The sequence below is a fragment of the Epinephelus fuscoguttatus genome, linkage group LG13 (assembly GCF_011397635.1).
Source record: "Epinephelus fuscoguttatus linkage group LG13, E.fuscoguttatus.final_Chr_v1".
NCBI lineage: Eukaryota > Metazoa > Chordata > Actinopteri > Perciformes > Serranidae > Epinephelus > Epinephelus fuscoguttatus.
In genome coordinates, this window is record NC_064764.1 from 20,504,675 (window position 1) to 20,522,590 (window position 17,916).

At 41.3% G+C, this 17,916-nt stretch overlaps 2 protein-coding genes across 2 annotated transcripts in view; one reads left to right on the forward strand and one right to left on the reverse strand.

The window, feature by feature from the left end:
- Window positions 1–1,096, reverse strand: part of LOC125899228 (coiled-coil domain-containing protein 148-like) — a 49,589-nt gene extending 48,493 nt beyond the window's left edge. Inside the window, exon 1 of the mRNA XM_049593335.1 lies at window positions 1,073–1,096. The gene's annotated coding sequence lies outside the window, so the exon portion shown is untranslated. The remainder of the gene's footprint in view (window positions 1–1,072) is intronic.
- The window catches only part of pkp4 (plakophilin 4), a 119,310-nt gene that overhangs the window by 2,396 nt on the left and 98,998 nt on the right, over window positions 1–17,916 (forward strand). Inside the window, exon 2 of the mRNA XM_049593329.1 lies at window positions 16,553–16,686. Coding sequence (XP_049449286.1) covers window positions 16,558–16,686 — 129 coding nt within the window. The 5' untranslated portion in view covers window positions 16,553–16,557. The remainder of the gene's footprint in view (window positions 1–16,552; window positions 16,687–17,916) is intronic.

Consider the following 17,916-nt stretch of genomic DNA (forward strand, 5'->3'; position numbering starts at 1 on the left):
ACTTTATATAGATACACTTGAACTGCTAAGGCGTACAAGCAGGAATTATGATTGCCTGTCCATGTATACTTTACACTCAACACACTCAATAATCTTTTACTAGATCATTTGCATAATGATACAGATTGGTTTGAAAATGTGAGAGACACTCCTGAGATACATATATTTTTGTCTGGAAAGGACTCTCAGCTACTATGGTATGGCTTCAATGTGGGATGATAATGATAGTCAGATTCCTTTTTTCATTAAATTGTAGCTTCTTTCCATCCCATATTTGCATGGTGTGGTCATAAGAGAGTTGATCTTTCTCTCCTGCCTCCCTTGAGACTAAACCACATGTAGCAGAGCAGGGAATTTCCATTGTGAAACAGTAAAATCGGTCTTTGTTCTATCACTGGGGAGACTTAAAGAATAAAACAACAAGCAGACCAATTATTTTAAAAAATGCTGTTTTTTAATATCTAAAATAAATTGTGAAGATTCAACTCTATTAATATGCAGGAGGATTCCAAGCCCAACTGTTAATCATTAATTTGCAGCATAGCACATTCTTATATTAGGAGTGCTTAACTATCATATGTAAAAATCAAACTAATTAAAGGCACACACTGAATGTATTCAGCCTTCAATGGCTTGTGTGGATAAGCCTTGACATGTGCGGCTGCGTGGCTGATTGTTGATCTAACTAGATATGTAGATAGATTCCTGAAAGAGCCCCAGATTTCATGCTTTGGTTGGATCTCGGACAGCTAAAGATAATACAGAACACAAAGCATGTCAGCGCTTTTGGAGATTAGGTGCACAATAGATTTTTGTCCAGTAAAATAGCCCTCCATAGGCCTGACATGCTGAGTCTGAAAGACTGCCCCTCACCAGTGTCTGCTATGTGGACAGCAGCAGTGAAGGGACAGAGCTTTTCCACTGTTTTGTGCTCCACATGCAGCCTTTCCAGTGAAGGCTTCCTGCAAGCTCACTGCTCAAACAGTCCCATCTATCAAAGGGTGTGTGGCTGCAGAATATTACCTCAACAGGGCACATAATACCTTGTTGAATATTTCAAAGTGCTACTCACATTATCACCCCAGGCGAAAGCTCTCTCTTTGCTGATGGTAAAAGGAGGAGTGGCAAGGGAGTCCATCCCAGCAGAGTGCATAACATAATAATACGCACCCCTGAAAACACTAGCATAGCCTCTAAAGTCATAAAAACATGTCACCACCTAGAGTAATACTTGATGTGAATAGTGAATTTTTGTGCAAAATGCCAGACTGTTGAAATAACTCAAGCCTTAAGCACTGAGCTTTTGTTTAAAGTGAAAGCACTTGTAGATGTTTCTCTGGCAGCAGCTAGGGATGCACTGATTTATTAGACAAACTCCATTATTGGCCAGTATTTGCCTTGTTGCCTGCCATCGGCCATTCAGGAAATGATACTCCTTTCCCAACAACAATAGCGCATGTAAGCTGGGTTTTTAAACACCAAAAATAGGCTATAGACTTCTTTCCTATTGTTAGTGGACTAGAGCTGTGAGCATGACTCTGCAGCACAAGAGTATGCCTGTACCCACAAGTGTGTGTGTGTTCTCTGGTGTGACATATTCGGCATCACGGACAGGCCAGAAAACAGGCTAGTAAACAGTAGAAAGTAGCATGAAGGTTAGTGAACATGCTATGGTGGTTACTTCTTTTTCCTTAACTCTTACTTATTCAGTCTGTTACAAACTCAGTTTGAGCGCTGCTCGCCAGGAGACAGATGATATTTTGTGGTGGTGTGTCATTGCATCTTGCCAGGAAAGGGGCTAAAATTGCTCACCCAGGGGGTGTATTTTCATCATTGCCGATCGGAGCCGAGGCCAATAAATACCCATGACCACTACAGAGTTGTTAGCCTGTTTACTATATTATATGAATGCCCCTGTCACACTGATGTTAACAGGGGTTTTCTGTGTAGTGGGAACAGGGCTTGAGATGACATTCAACAATGACACATGTTTGTCTGTTGTGTTATATCAATTTTGCGCAGGCTAATAGGCAGGGCTTAAGGCTAATGTCATCCCAGGGACAATAGAAAATGTTTTTGGTACCAACAGAGATCTTCCCTAGGACGCCTTCAGGATGCACCCTATTTTTTCCCTGATAATGCTCCATTGTGAACAACAAATTTGTGTTGAAATTGGTAAGAGAGCTAGTTAATATAAGATATGTGCTTATTCAGTGATAGTGTAATAAAGGGCTGAATGATGATGTTGATTTGTGTGTCTATTGTTTTTAATGTCTAATTGATTATTTAGTCTATGAAATGTCAGAAAAATAGTTAAAAAAAATTGCCAGCACAATTTCCTAAGGTGGCATCTTGAACTCAGATGTTTTATCTGACCAATGCGTTATGATCATATGTCCATTTGCAATGATATAAAACACATGAGAAAAGGAAACCCTCTTAGTAGATAAACCAGAACCAGCAAATGTTAAGGTTTTTGTTTTGATAGATGTCTCAAATAATTTTCTGTCAACTGACTAATCGCCTTATGACACATTGTTTCAGCACATAAGCTACAAGCATAAGGCTGTGTGCTTCTTGTTTTAGACTTTAAAAACTCAGATAGCTTGTTTGTGGGATCAGGTATCATCCCAGAGTGGTATGTGAGTGCACTGGGTGGCTGGATTTAGTCTGAAGGTGAAGGTGAAGGCATCTCCCCAATGTCAGGTTACATTCTAGTGACCATAGGGTTTACGCCTGTTCCCAGTGAAAACTGAAACAATCTGCAGGACCCATCTGCCTCATCTGCTTCCATAAAACTGTACCAAGAAGCACCGGATTCACTTCTTAAATGTCAAGGCATTTAAAAGTGTGCTAAAGTAGAATTAACTCCCAAGAAGGGGAGTTGTTGACATTGGAAATGAACAAATACAGTTCAAGCACATGACATTTAAAATGGCATTTTGTAGATCCTCAGCTTTGCATTTGGTTGTGAAGTTGTGAGGCAGGTGTGGGCTGTGTGATATCAAAGCGTATACTGTATCTTTTCTTTCTCTATCAGAGTAACTTGATATAGTGACAACATCAAAGCTTTAAAAACCTGTAGCCTTAAGGCAATGGTGCACAGATTGATACAACTTCAACAAACAAGACACTGCTCTTTAAGGATTCTTTGCTCTCTAGAACAAAGCTTAGTGAGCACAGATATCCCAAGGAAACAGAGAAATATCCCAGAATAACCACTGTTTTTTGTCTAATGTCTAAAATGTTTGTTTCACTAGAGAAACTATGAGTTCAATGCAACCAGTTTACAGACCCATTCAACCTGTTAAAAAGCTCGTTCTCGTCTCAGGGAGAACTGCTTTCCTGGCATCCAGAGTGCACTCTCCTTTGCATGCACCAGTAACCCTGAACAATGCCAAAGCCCACTTATTTTGGGATGGACATTCACTCCCAGGTGCACACACATCATTTAAGATTTCCTGTTGCAGCTGAAATATATCCAAAAATGCATTACTCACACAAAGCAGAAAAGGTGCAGGTATTTTGTGGCTCCTGGGATAAGAAACAGCATATTGTTTTGTCAAACATCGGATATAAGAAAAGATTTGCAGAAGTATCTTTATATAATATGATGAACATGACGACACCCACATGTGCAGTCGGTTGCACTCAGAGGATATAAATTCTAGATGGTACCTCAAGAAAAACACGCGTTCCTCTGCACAACTGCAAAGTCATACACGTCCTCCATGAATCATTACAGAGTACAACTAAAGGGGAATTTATTTTACCCAACTTGTGGGATGTGATTTATTTTTTCAATTAAATCCCCTTTGATAGATTATCCATATGGTGCCAAGGAACCCTACATTCCCCTCAGTACGCAGTGACATTGCAGTTGAAGATATTCGCCTTTTTGTCAGTCTGTGTAAGAGTCCCAGGATTTTTTTGTTCAACTAAGCCCATAAATTAGAAAAGTTTGAATATCCAATATAGTGTTCCTCACCTGAACTAAGTCATTGTTTTAAAAGGCCAGTTGGTGCTGGTTGGCTGACCTGACATTTATTTAAGTAGCTACATTCCCTCTGTCTTTCTGTATCATGGTTCAATGCATGCCCTGATGTGTCCTGATGGTTAAGGTACAGAGTAGATTTTTGTACACTTATTTCACTTATTTCTTGGGTTCGTCAAGGTTTATCCACAGTTGTGTTATCCTTGAATGTTTGATCTTGAAGGTATTCTTCTTCTTTTTTTTTCATTTCAATGTGTTTTGAATGCAGACGATTGAAGTGTTAGAAAGGCTGTGGCTTGAGTGGATTATCTTCCTCTTTAACACAAAGTAACAGTCCTTGGCATTTGACCGTTTTCTCCTGACTTTACTCAAGCAAACTCTTAAATGGAGAAGCTGTGGTCACTGAAAAAATGAACCCAAGGGAGCTTTCACAATGGGGACCCAGGCCTGGATTTAAGTACGCTTGACCCCAAAGTCCAGTTTGTGTGATTACTGTGAACATTGCACTGTAACCAGGCACGGTACTCTGATCCACGTGCACCTAATAAGGTGGTCTCGAGTACTGTTCATGTGTACTCCGGTATGGTATGCATTAGGTGTGAACCCCAACTGTACCAAGGCACGGAAGTGCACTGCTGTATACCGTGACTTCACGGACTTTTTAGCCAGTCATGAAACTGTTTCAATTTAATACGGATACCTCTATATCAGAAAGAAACACAGTCTGCCGCGGTGAGAGTGAGTATTTCCAAATGCATCCAACATTACTAATGTGAAAACTGAGTAGCAGGGGAGTAGAGAGAGGGAGTAGTTGTACTTTGGCACGGTAGGAATCCATCGTAGCTACAATGAAAATGCCCTAAGTCCTTACAGAAATGTTGGCCATGTCTTCAGATGTGGTTGGAATTGAGTGTAATTACAGGTAAACCAAGTCCAAGATTTAGTTCAGCAGCAGCGTGTACACTGTAAAGAATAGTTTACAGTACTCATAAAACTTGCAGCTGTTTTTTTAATGTCTCATTGCCTCTTTAGCTTTTATTTACCTGCAATCTCTTAAACATCTCACATATAACCATCCGCCACAAGGTAATTCAAAAACAGTCAGTGTGCAGAACATGTCCACTCATCTATAATTTATCTACATTTTACTTTATTTTGGCTTCATTCTTCATTTCCAGGTGAAAGCAAAGTTAATGTTATGGAGGAGGTCAGATTAGGCAGATGCTAGGCCACCTGCTCGAGCAACCCGACCAGTCTGAGGTGTACAGAATTATAGATGAGGTTTTCCCTCCTTAGGACATTGAGAGATCACTTTCCAACCTGCGGGCCAGAACTAGCGGAGGCCAAAAGAAGTTGTAAATGCTTTTGTGGAGTTCTTCTTGTTATTTCAGCCAGCTCTAGTTTGAGCAATGAATTGACTAAGCTGTTAACACAAAAATGTGATCTGGTAATGTGAGATATTCTCAGATGTAGTGATTTTGTTTTCTTCATTTGAGTTGAAGTAATTGAGTGATTGCAGACACTCTTACAAGTGTATCGTTACCAATAAGTGTAGTTATCTCTATCCCAAGCATCACATTCACACTACACAGTGCTGATGGAAACCTAATGATATTGCAGTAAATGAAAATACCTGCATCAGCCAGTTGCGGGACTTTAAAGCGCCAGAAAGGCCTTGAAACTGTGCTTATTAGCACCATAACTTATTAGTTACTGGCTTGTTTTAGTCTGAAGGACTTTGCTTTATGTCGATCGCTATATTTCAGTTTTTTCAGTTATCAGTAGCTGCACTCATTTTGAATGGGCAGCGGCATGTTGTTCCATGACCCCTGTCTGTCCACTCAGAAGCACAGAGCATTGAGCAGGCAGTGCCAATGCAAATCAGCACTTAGGAAGTACACGGGCAGGCCAATGCTTATCCATCTCCGTCTTGAAGCTGGTTTCGTAATACTTCACAGGAACAGGACTTTCCTTTCTTTTGTTTTGTTTTTCCAAGTTCACTAAAGTTCACAAGTCAGAGTCACTGCACAGCGGAATTTAATCTTTCAGTCTCAACAGTTTGTTCTTGTTGTCTAGAAGAGCTCATTCAATATACTGAACAACCAGAGGACCAGAGCGTGTTTGTACAGTTGTAGTGCCTGAAGCTTGTCAATTAGAATGAAAGGAGGAGCAGTTCTGTGTCAATATAAAAGGATTTTCTTTACATCCTATAGCAGAAACTCAATCATGATTCCCACTGAACATAAAAATCTTGACATCTGGTACAGTTGAAGAGTTGATTGATACTTTCTATGATAATCAGTATCATGATACAGTGTGTATTTTATTTAGGACAACAAAGTTAATCCGTTCTCGCGGTAAAAGTCTGTCCATGCCAAAAACGAGTATAATGATAACGATGTGAGCATTCACACTGATGAATGATAAAGTTCTGTAAACAGTGGTGCCAAGCATGCGCTGCAGGCTCAAGGTGTGTCTGCAGCTTAGGAAAGTGGATATTGATGACCTGTTTCTGCTGTATCTTGCTTCTCCTCACCTCTGTTAATATGAATAACAAAACACCAATGATTCTGAGGGTGAGCCCAAATGCATCCCAGGTGTGCTCCATCTTGATAGCATCTTTATAAAGACTTTGTTTTATCAAACAGGGGTGCGTTTTTTTTGTAACCCCAGTAATGAGTCTCTTCGCAATGTCATCTGCCACGTTGGATGTGATGCCTTGTAAATTTACATGAATATTGATTGACTGTTCATCACATCACTCTGACAGCGATCCCAACGCCACTGTCATTGTCGATAAAGTTGTGATTTTGACTAGGCCATCCACTTGCAGTATTTCCAAACAAACAGTGATGAATTACTTATATGAAAGTTTATATTTTTATATTATTTTTATTTTTAAAATGATGTATTTTAAATGTAATGGTTGTGTATATGTGTGTGTGGACCATTTGAGTCTGTAATAAAGATTATTAGTTCTCTTTCTTTTCAACTTCAGCTCTGATGGGGCCTCAGTCCTCTTTCTGTTCACACTCTAGCCTATATATTATATGTATTGACATAGTTTTGTTTTTACTTTGACATGGCACTGCAGTGCGGTTATGAAGCCCCGTGCTTTCAGATGAACTTAAAATTGTAGGTAAACCTTAGCGTTTCTGTGCTGTAGACTGTTGCTGTGTGGTGTATTCTGCATTCCACATCTGGAGATGTGCAGTATCTTCCTTGGACCAAACTACCTCTCGTCCTACGTCCTTGCAAGTGTTGCAGGCCACTGTGGTTTAGTGCAACAGCATGTGATCTAGAGGGCTAAATACATGCAAAGCGAACCTGGGGCACTTTGTGTTCACAAGGTACAGGTTAACTGAACGGCACCGCGGACTTGAAGCAAACTGTACTCAGACCATGTAGCTGAAATATGTCCACTTACTCTTTGGTCTTAGTATGGTTCACCTCAGAGGGGTCTGAGCTCTCTTGGAGTGTTCACATATGCGCAAAAAAATGCAGAGTCACCGCTCTGAGTCCGATTGGAGGGCTGAAAAACCCTTAGAATAGATTTATATTGGGCAGTACCTGGAGAGATGGGGTGTCCCGTGGTATCATTCTATGTCCCATCTCTGAATCCAGACATTTTTGGGATTCCGTCAGCGCAGCACAGGCAGAACAACTAGTGAGGTTTTTTTCCCCCTCAACAGCAGTTTGTGGCGTTTGGGTCACGGGGCGATAATTTATTAATTGACTCAGTCAGAGCTGATCAGATCAGATCGATGGACAAGAGGAGCAGCTGCTAGAGAGGCAAACATAAGCAATCGAAATGAAAGGTTAAGTTTCACCTTAACTGCGCCTGACATTCTGCTGCTCTGTCTGTTCCCAGAGTATGGTTTGCGCTTAAACACTATATATTTATAGTCTTTGCTATAGTTACGGTGTGGACAGCTCTTTAGTCTTCAGAGTTGTATCTATTAGCTCATAGGTGTTGGAGAAATAATATCACAGCTTTCTTGGATGCCTGTTGACAGATTGTCTTCCCTCTTCATCAGGGTTTGCCTTGCAATGGTATCTACCCAATGTTGGGTGTAGAATTAATGCCAAGTTTTATTTAACCTTTAGATCTGAAGGCCATGTCAGAATCTCTGTATCATCCTCCATGTTGAGTTTCCCTTTGTGTCCATTAATTTAATGCCTATGTGCTTACTCAGTCACTCAGGAATCCTTAAGTTTCAGCTGTATGACTGTATCTCAGCCTTGTAGCTGAAATGTGTAAGCTAACTCTTGGAGTCATAGCCACATAAAAATAATCTAATAAAACCCTGCTGTTTGTAACTGGATCACATTTTTGTTGGGTGAAATGATATGGCTGAGGACGCTGCCAACATGAGAGCACAACTAGACATGAACAAAACTGAAATGGATTGGTGGTTATATTTATAATCATTATTTCTCACACAGTCACTGGCGCACATGAAGTGTTCATTAATATGTCAGAGTGAATTGTATGTATGGCAGTAGATGTAGAAGTCATCATTCTTTTATCTCCCAGTTCATCACAACAAACCTACAAAATTGCCCCTTTTTATATAGAAGAAGTCAGCTAAGCGAAATTTATACAGTTCATAGCTTTTTGATTGATTATTTTTCTGGGGTGGCAGTTCATCGTTTGCCGTAATCAGTCTTAATAGAAGGTGCTGAGTGAGCTCCGTTATTCACCTCAGAGACACCTTACATTATGAGAGCCAGGACACTGCCAATAGCAGGACATTTGTTATGCTAATTTTCCTTCTCGATTTTTCCCATTCGGATGATCTCCGTCTTTCTGTCATACATAAAATCTAAACATGATCATTTGATGATCATCTGATATTCTCAGCAGCGGGAAAATGCTTGGCACAGCAAATGGGGTGCGTAGGGTTGATAAAACTGCGGCATTGATTAAACACGTTTTTAACTTAACTGTTAAATGAGGCTAAATAATGAACGTCTCAATCCACGATCAAAGTCTTTTATTTGACTTTGTCGATTAGCTTTAAATCTCCTGTTACATTTGTCTTGTGCCACATATGCTACACAAGAAATGAGTTTATTGCATTGACTTCTCTGGAGATGTACAGAGCATTATGCTGTAATTCCTTCTTGGGAGGCTTTGCTGCTGTTGTGTTTGCATTGTAATTGTATGCAGGAAGGCATTAGGGTGTTAAATGTATTCGTCTAACAATGTGCGACGGGATGAAGCACGTCTGTCTAGCCCAAACCCGGATTCTATTTAGGGGATTTACATGCAATCAGAATAATTTATGTCCTCTTCTGTCACAACATATTACAGTTGGTGACATGTTGGAAACAGCTGATGAGACTCCGGTTGAGCCTCTCTGCTCCCCATTAGGTGAGGTATTGTTGTGAGGAAATGATGGAGAGAGTGAATGATCATTATAGGAAGTCGTTCACAGAAAGTTAGTCATGTGTTTTTACTGCCACACAATGCAAACATGGATTATTTGGTCTGCAGCCATCTTCCCCATGTCCTCTTTGAGTAAATATATCCTCGGAGATAAAGTGCAGCTCAGGGAGTATGCATGCGGCGTGTGGCATGAGTTGGTGTGTTCTGAATGGACTGTACAATGACTGTATTTCCTGCCTTTGCTCAGAGGCAAGCCCTGCCCGGGAGATACACATGCTCAGATAGGCCTCCGGTTATTGCAACATTTGTCGGGGTGAGGTTCAAGGTGTGAGGTAGGCATGGGTGCAGCTTCTGAATGATTTTTTTTACGTGTACACTTTGAAGAGAAGGTCTAAGGGATGCTGTCGGACTATTGTCTTTGCTCCATATTGCTTCACACTTCGTTTAATCCTACATCAACAGAAGGACAGGTATGTGTCTATTTAAAGGAGGCTACATTATTCTCTGTAGCCTGTTCAGGGTAATGATTGATAGAGTGATTGTGTGTACATGTCAGACAGTTTCTGCTCTGGAAAGGAGACATTCCTTTGGTGTTGGGTGTGTCAATATGAGCAAAGCATTTTCAGCTGTTGAAAGCAGCAGAAAGTGAAACATCTAGGGATCTAATAATAACTTTTTGTGTTTTGCTGCTGGCAAGTCCATCATGCGCTTACAGAAGATTCGTCATCCTCCCACATGTGGCACCCACTAAGAAGTCGCAGTATGTGGATAGTTATGAGCATACTGTCTGAGGTTGAGGTTAATCAGTGACGTGCAGTATGTGCAGGACTATTGGTGTATTTGTGTTACACACATTCTCAAATCAGCTCAGAGTATTGACTTTGTCAGGGCTTCAGTCAGCTCTTCCTAACCATGTATTTAGCCTAATAGCGTGTGCAGTGGGGGATTTCAGAAATTGTTTCAGAATTCACTGACTTGCTGTAAAAGTATAATGCTGCTGTCATGACTGCTTTTTGGGTGGATGCAGAAGTGTTTTTCCAGCTCTGTCTTCATTCTGGGGATTTATCGAGGCTGAAATATATTATTGTTCATCTTGGTGAATTCTGATAAATTATACTGGACCACAAATGTTAGTTTTATTCAAGTAAGTCAATAGGCTGGGTGAAAGAAGCAATTAAGCATTGAGGTTCTTTAGGGACGTAGTTGTAGCTGCTGAGAGATTAGTAATGGGACTGTATTTCTCCCCACAAAGCTTTCACATGCTACATAATGCTGCTAGGTCACTCTAGATAAGTGCCATGGGGCAACTATGTGCCACAGTGGCATGAGAGCATGGGTTTTTATTAAAAATATACCTATGATTTCACAGATCACCTCCTCTTGTGCAAGTCAAAGTGGTGCTAATCCGTTAACGTCTAGTTTGGTCTTTGGTTTGGATAAAAACCTGCACAATGTTAGCCTTACGTGCCTTATGGTTGCCCTCCTCAATAGGAGGCTGGGAGGCACGCACCTGTAATGATCAAATCACATTTAGTCATTTAAATAAAGTTGATTTAGTTTCAACAAATCCTTGATAACTTCATTCAGATTGAGGAATTGTTTGATTTTTTTAGGGTGATGACATCCCCAAATGTGACAACAGACATTTGAAGCTGCATTCAAAATCTCAGTTGGAGCTCTGAATGTAAAAATGACATTTGATACAGGCCTACTCCTCAGCACAGCTTAGATATATGCATATCAGGCATGCACTTTGTCGACCATGTTTGTGTCAGACATCCTGAGGGGTTGCATATGCTGGAAGCTTAGAGGTCTAATGGGATGCTTGATACACAGTAAAATATTTATCAGCTCACTCTACACAATGTGGCTCTTATGATGGTTTTTTTTCACCTCATAGATTGCCATGTTTGGCTTTATATTTGGAAGTAAAATGTGTTTTAAAGAGGTATTTATGCTAGTTATTATTTATTTTGACTCCAAAAAGAGGTGCAGTAGATGAAAGAAATTCAGTCTGGTGTATGTTCCTTGAACAGCTCTCAGCTCTGTTTGAGCTGTAGAATTTCCGGACCTTTTTAGCTCAGCATGTCGGGAGTAATCAGCATTTGAACTGCTGCTTCTCCGAGACTCCCTGCAATTGAAATTCAGGCTAATTTGTAATTATTTCTCAGCTCATCTCCATTTGTCTGTGTTGAATGTCTGTGACCTGCATCACTCAGCTTCCTGAAGACAAGTCTTCCTCCCTCTGACTGACAGACAATAGATCTTTTGACTAACAGGAACACTGCATGTGTTTAGATGATGGCAGTTTATCTCATCTTGAAATGAAAGTGAGAAATAAAGGAATAAATCAGTCGATGCGTTTATGCGCACTTATGTCACCTGGTGGCTGTTGGATTGCTGCGTTGACCTGATTTCCTAAATGTCCTGTAAGCAAGAAGGGATTAAGAGAATAATAATGACTGTGTTTGCTTGCACAAAATATTATGCTTTTTTTTTATTTATTTTTTTTACTTCTGTTCTGAAAAAGACAGTATTCCTACAAAGCTATTCACGTGGCTAATAAAGATAAATATTCCACTAATACTCCTGGTAACATGCAGTCGTGCATACTGCGATTAACGTTATCATATCAAAATATGGAAACGTGGAACAGCTAGAGGTAATTGTGCTATTTAGCTTCTTTGCATAATTTCTTTTTTCTTTGCAACAACAGGTTTTCACCATTGTCGGACTTGTTTAACTGTGCAGACACAGTCTCCTTTCATCCCTTCAGCTACCTTATTGAAGAGGTTGGTGTGGCGATATTTGCACATATCAGAAACCTGCTGATAATCAAGCCTTTTACAGTGTTTAAAAGCTGGCATGTTTCTCCTTTTGACCAGACGTGTGGCTTGTCTTTTGGGCATGTATCTCTACACCAGCCTTGCAAACTGTTGGCTATATGATCTGTGTATAATGCATCCATGACAACACACAGAGTTGACCATAAACCCCAGTTAAGATGCATATTCTGAAAATGCTGTATACATGCCCAAAGAATGCCCCTAAAACCTGACTAATACTGCCATATCCCACAAGTCTTAATTGGAAAATGTTATATTTGGAAAAAGGCCTAATACAAAATATCCAAAGAGATTATGCTATTTAAGTGACCCCTATAGAATTCTGAATATTTTCATATAAAGAATAATAGTGGAATATTAGTGTGCATGTAATGGTAGTCCGCGAAACAGGCCTGACTTCTCAACAATGATAGAACATGACATGTCAGCATGACAAACCCTACAGACCGGTAGTATCAACAAGACAGCAGTGCTGCGGCTTGAAAGGAAAGTTTATTACTCATAGTGGTACGTCCTTGAGCTCAAAATAATCAAACTGAAAGTCTAACTGAAATGGAAACCGAAGTAAATAAGTTTGTTTTAACCGTTTAGGTGCAGGATATTTGTAAAACTCTGTCAAGGAAACTGTTTGCTCTGCCACTACAGAGCCCGACCTCTCACTGCACCATCAATCTAAATGCTCTGACCTGGAAAGAAAACAATTCTTCAGGGTTCAAAATGATAAATCACTGATAGTCTTAAATATGCAGTCTTGGCTCCAGATATGCCCTTGGAGCAGCGTGCTCACCGAGCAGCTGCATGTAAACACAGGAGTTACAATAATGTTGCTATGATGGTGCATGTAAACATGTTCTCCTCTTTCTTGCTTTAACCTGATTTCTCCCAGTAACCTGGTTTCCCGTGTGCATGTAAACGTAGCCTGCGTGACGGCTGATAGTACATTTGCTGCTGCAGTGTTCCTGTAGAAGGTGACAGAAGGTACAGGTGGCTTTCAGAGGGATAAGAGAACTGATGAATTCATGTCTGTGGATGGAATTCATGCACGAAGGCGGTATCTGAATCTGGGACAGTAGGTCTGTGTTTGAAACATGCTCAACTTTAACACAGTTGGACAGATTTTAAAACACATTGTACGACCATTTCCTTTTTCTCCCTTGAACCTTAAACTACACTTAATCTGGGAGAGGGAGAGTCATGGAAAGAGGGATTGTGTAAGAGGCTCCGAGGAGTGGCCGGAGTCTGAGGTCAGTAGATCAGATCACGTGATCCGGCGAGCCAGGGTGGAGTAAGGCTAAGACTTTTCTTGGCAGACTAGAGACACTAAGGATTATGATACTTTAAAGGGGAGATTTAGCTTTGACTAGAAAGAGCGTCTAGTAAAAGAGATGCTTATTATTGCACGTTGAATAGTTGGATGTTGTTTGAAATAATCAGGTTTGTCCTGTCATTATCCATGCTCAAAGATGTTGCCATGCTCGTACACTAGGTGTTTATTTTCTGCTTAGTCAAGGGAAATAAGCATAACGCTAATAATTAGGCACTGGTTTTACCTCATTGTTTAGACCAGAATGAGGTCATCTGTACTCTGTGGGAACTACGCAGTACGGCCCTCAGGCATTAACCTAATGACAGCCTTGAAAGCTGCACAGATTGGGCTCCTCACCTACTTCTCAGTCTTGTGCTTGCTCTTCGAACTGTCTCAGGGCTTGACATACCAAAGTTTTTAAGCACCAGTCAGTGCAGCAAGGTTATTCTTCCCCTCAGAGATTGGAGGGAAAGACAAAAAGAAATGTTGAAGAACCAGTCAGCCGTGTGCCTATAGGACTGTGGTAGGTTGGCAGCAGCATTGTCGTCTTCACTACCATCTCGGAGCTGCAGAGAACGCCAAGCTAAGCAGAGTGAAGTCATTCTGGACCAGATATAATGGGGAATTTTAGAGGTAGGCGCGGATACACATTGCAATTTCTCTGTGCTTAATGGTGCTTTCAATAAGGCTTTCTTTCCTTTTTGTGTGTTGTTTTTTCTGTGGGTCTATTTCCTACAGTCTGCTTGGTGTGCACTTTCCTACAGTCAAGTTTAGACTGGTCAAGGCGTAAAGAATGTTCTTCCTTTTTCTTTTTTTTAAAAAGTCATTATTTGATGGAGGGCACATTTTATGAAATAGTGAAGGGGTTACAGAGGGGTCAGGCTCGATAAGGCCCATTTTATACTTAATCTATGGTGATTTACATGACAGTTACCCTAACTAGATTCCATAACTGCACACCCCTCTTTGTCCTTCACGGAGAAGGTATTGAGAGAGAAAGCAGAAAGGATTTTTTTTTTTGGCCACCCCGACCAGATCTGCAACTTCTGTCAGCTTAAAATGTGCACTCAGTCAGTCCTGTTTGTGTTGTTCTCTGTGTTTGTGCAGAAGACGGGGAGGAGTTCTGTTGAAATTCAAACAGTTTTCCCTGTTTCCCCTCGCTGTGTTTTCTGGGAAATCAAGAGCCATGTCCTTGATTCAAAAGCTGCAGTGGTAGTGGGAGGGGAGTCGGGGCGGTGTGTTGCAACACTATGAATGAGCAGGAAAGGAATTTGGGAGACTGACAGGGGAATACATGGAATATCCTGTGTGGACTAACATACTTAGGAGTAGTAAAACCTTATCTGTCATTTAACACCAGGGCTGGCACATGATGCGGCGCTTCAGCTCAGACACCTTGAAATGCTTACGCTGCCTCGGTGACAGACTCCCAGAATACCTCAGGGTCACATTTCGTCCAAATGTCTGGGGGACCTCCCACATACTTCATGTACAACCCTCTCTAATGGCCAAAAACTTTTATGTTCTCACTGTAAACAACCCGACCAGCTCACACAAACTGGCTGTCAGCCTGAGCTAAGTGATTCCTTACCCGATTGTGTGTGTGTGTGTGTGTGTGTGTGTGTGTGTGTGTGTGTGTGTGTGTGTGTGTGCATGCGAATTCAAGTTCTGAGTGCTTTTACATGACAGAAAATGACCCTTTAACCCTTTAAAATGATGTCTGTCAGCACAAAATTGACTAATTTAGTTAAAGCTACTGTATATCAAATCTTCCAGTCACCCTGAGGCTGCCATTATGGACTAAGAGTACGATAATAGACACTTTTATGGAGGGAGAGTTCAGTTGCTAGCGGCAGGGCTATTTTGTAAATTACCATATGGTTATTTAATGGTGGTTTTAGCAGCTAATATTCCTCTGCATATTCACATGTAATGACGGCATCTCACCACACCATGCATCACCTCGACTGCATTCTGAGTGGTTCAGCAAAGTACAGCATGTAGGTCAAGATATATATGTGGAAACCAAAGGGTGGAATATGTCTTTATGCTTGTATCTTGGAGATGACAGCAGCAGTGGATTTCTAAGGCAGTAAAAGTCACAGTAAAATCCCCGTTTCCCTAAAGTCACATACCTCCTGTGTTATTAGACCCCTTGCTTTTGTCTAGTGCTGCAGCCCTGAGCTATGAGGCAGCCATCGCAGCCTTTAGCTGCCCCGTCTGGCTCAACAGGCTCCTTCTAGTAAATATGGATCCACCTTGAGCAGCGTTCCCCTGACACTCTCCCTGTCAACAGATATAATGAGACCATAACTATTCGTTCTACTTTCTCATTTCAATCCGGGACAAGAGGCCAGAGAGGGAGCGAAGGAGACAGGAACATCTTATCTCTTCCGTCGTGCTGCTGACTTTTTTATTTTTTTTTTATTTTGTTTTTTTCAAAGGCCTGTCCTCGTTCATCTTCTTCTACCCTTCCAGTGCATCTTATACACAAACATGTATAGCACTCACCTGTGCGCACACATGCTTGATATTTTCGGGAAGCTATTGCATTGCTGTGATTTGGATTTCCATTGTTTTGTGGCTTCACGACAAACATTGGCCACCGCTGTGTTTGTGTTGTATTTTTTCATGTGACTGTATTACATACACAGATCATCTTTTAACTCGTGTGTTGTCTCAGGGCCATATGGCATTGATTTGCACTGTCACAGACGTGAAACATTGACAGTCTTTTTCTCTTTGGGCCATATGGCATGTGTGGGTGTGTGTTTGTGTATTGCTGGTGATGGCGTGTGACCATTGATAGTCACTTCTCAGCATCACTCGCCTGTGTGTATCAGGGAGTGGTTTACTCAAGTGTGTATCTATGAGTGGAGTGTGTTTGCACACGCATGCACACGGTCTGGTATGTGTGTACAAGTACAAGTTTGTTTTTTTTTCCCTAAAGAGTGCCTGTGGTGACCAGATCATGGTGTGTGTGTGTGTGTGTGTGTGTGTGTGTGTCCACACAGGAGGAATGCCAGCTCCTGAGCAGAGCCCAGTGACGGAGGAGGGGCTTCTGCTGACCAACCGCGACCGTTCAACTGGCCGCAATATGGAGACTGACAACACCGCCAACAACATCCTGGCCTCCGTCAAAGAACAGGTAGTGTGTTTCTTCCGTTCATACTAGGGCTGTAGTCAATCAGGGAAGAACTTGGTCGACTGAAATTCTACCTACCCTTCAAACAATTTATTGGTCGATGGAGGAAAAAAATCTGCTTGTTATCTCTGGATGAACTGAAATGCCCACAGTGCACTGAGTGTACTCTATCTGGTAGCGTTGTGTGTCCACAAAAGCGTTTACAGTGACATTTACTCCGGGCAAGTAGCGTACGCTCTGTGTTGGGGAAACTGGAATGCTTGATGCAGTTGTTTGACATGAAAACTGAAAAAAATGTGATTTCTAAGGTAACATTATCTGAAAATAAACTTCGCGATGTATCAGTGAAGCAGATTATTTGCATGTGCGAGTCTGTGTTGCCACCAAGCATTGGACAGGATGGATGAGAAAAGTCTGACTTACTAGACATTTTGGTAGTTGACTACGGCGTTGACGATGTCGTAAACAATATGATGTTACAAACATTAAATATCTCTGGAATTCTGCATATGAGGAGCATACTTTTTTTGCCCAGAAGCTAACGTTATCTGTCCTGCTGTTCCAACGAAGGCCCAGGCCCAGAAGCTTTGTAATTCAAGGGTGGGTTCAGATCTAGAGTTCGCTTGCTGTGGTCTGAATCAGGGACTAATTTTGTTACCTGGTTGCATAACTGCCTAGAGTTGGTTCGTGCTCTCACGGCAGCATTTACAAGCTGACCAGATAAAATGCCTTGCCAGGAAAAATCCAGGAAGTTAACAAAACATTGAAGAAGAGTACACTTGCAAGATAAATGCAACACTTTCCAGTGTCACAATGGAGGGACAACCACGCAAGCTAATGGTCATCGTGTGTTATATTGCTTGCATTGTTCAAGACGCACTTTAATAATCCTCCAGGACTGTTGCTCATGTTTAACCCAAACAATGTGTAATGAGACTGCAGTTGGTTCGGGTTGAGGTCAGTACACATTCTCACTACAAACGAATCGCACCAGAGTTCGTTTTTAACCTGGCCGAGACCACCTCTTTAAGAAGGTCTCGGCCAGGTTGTTTTGGTGTGCACCGGAGTGCGATTTCTGTGTTCACACCTACCCAAATCAACCGCACTTAGGCGGCAAACAAACTTGAGTTCGATTGAACCGAACCAAACAGGACATGTGTCTTTCTTGGAGATTTTGCAAAAGAATGAATGCCTTTGTCATTATTCATGCACTTTCCTGTGTTGCAAAATGGG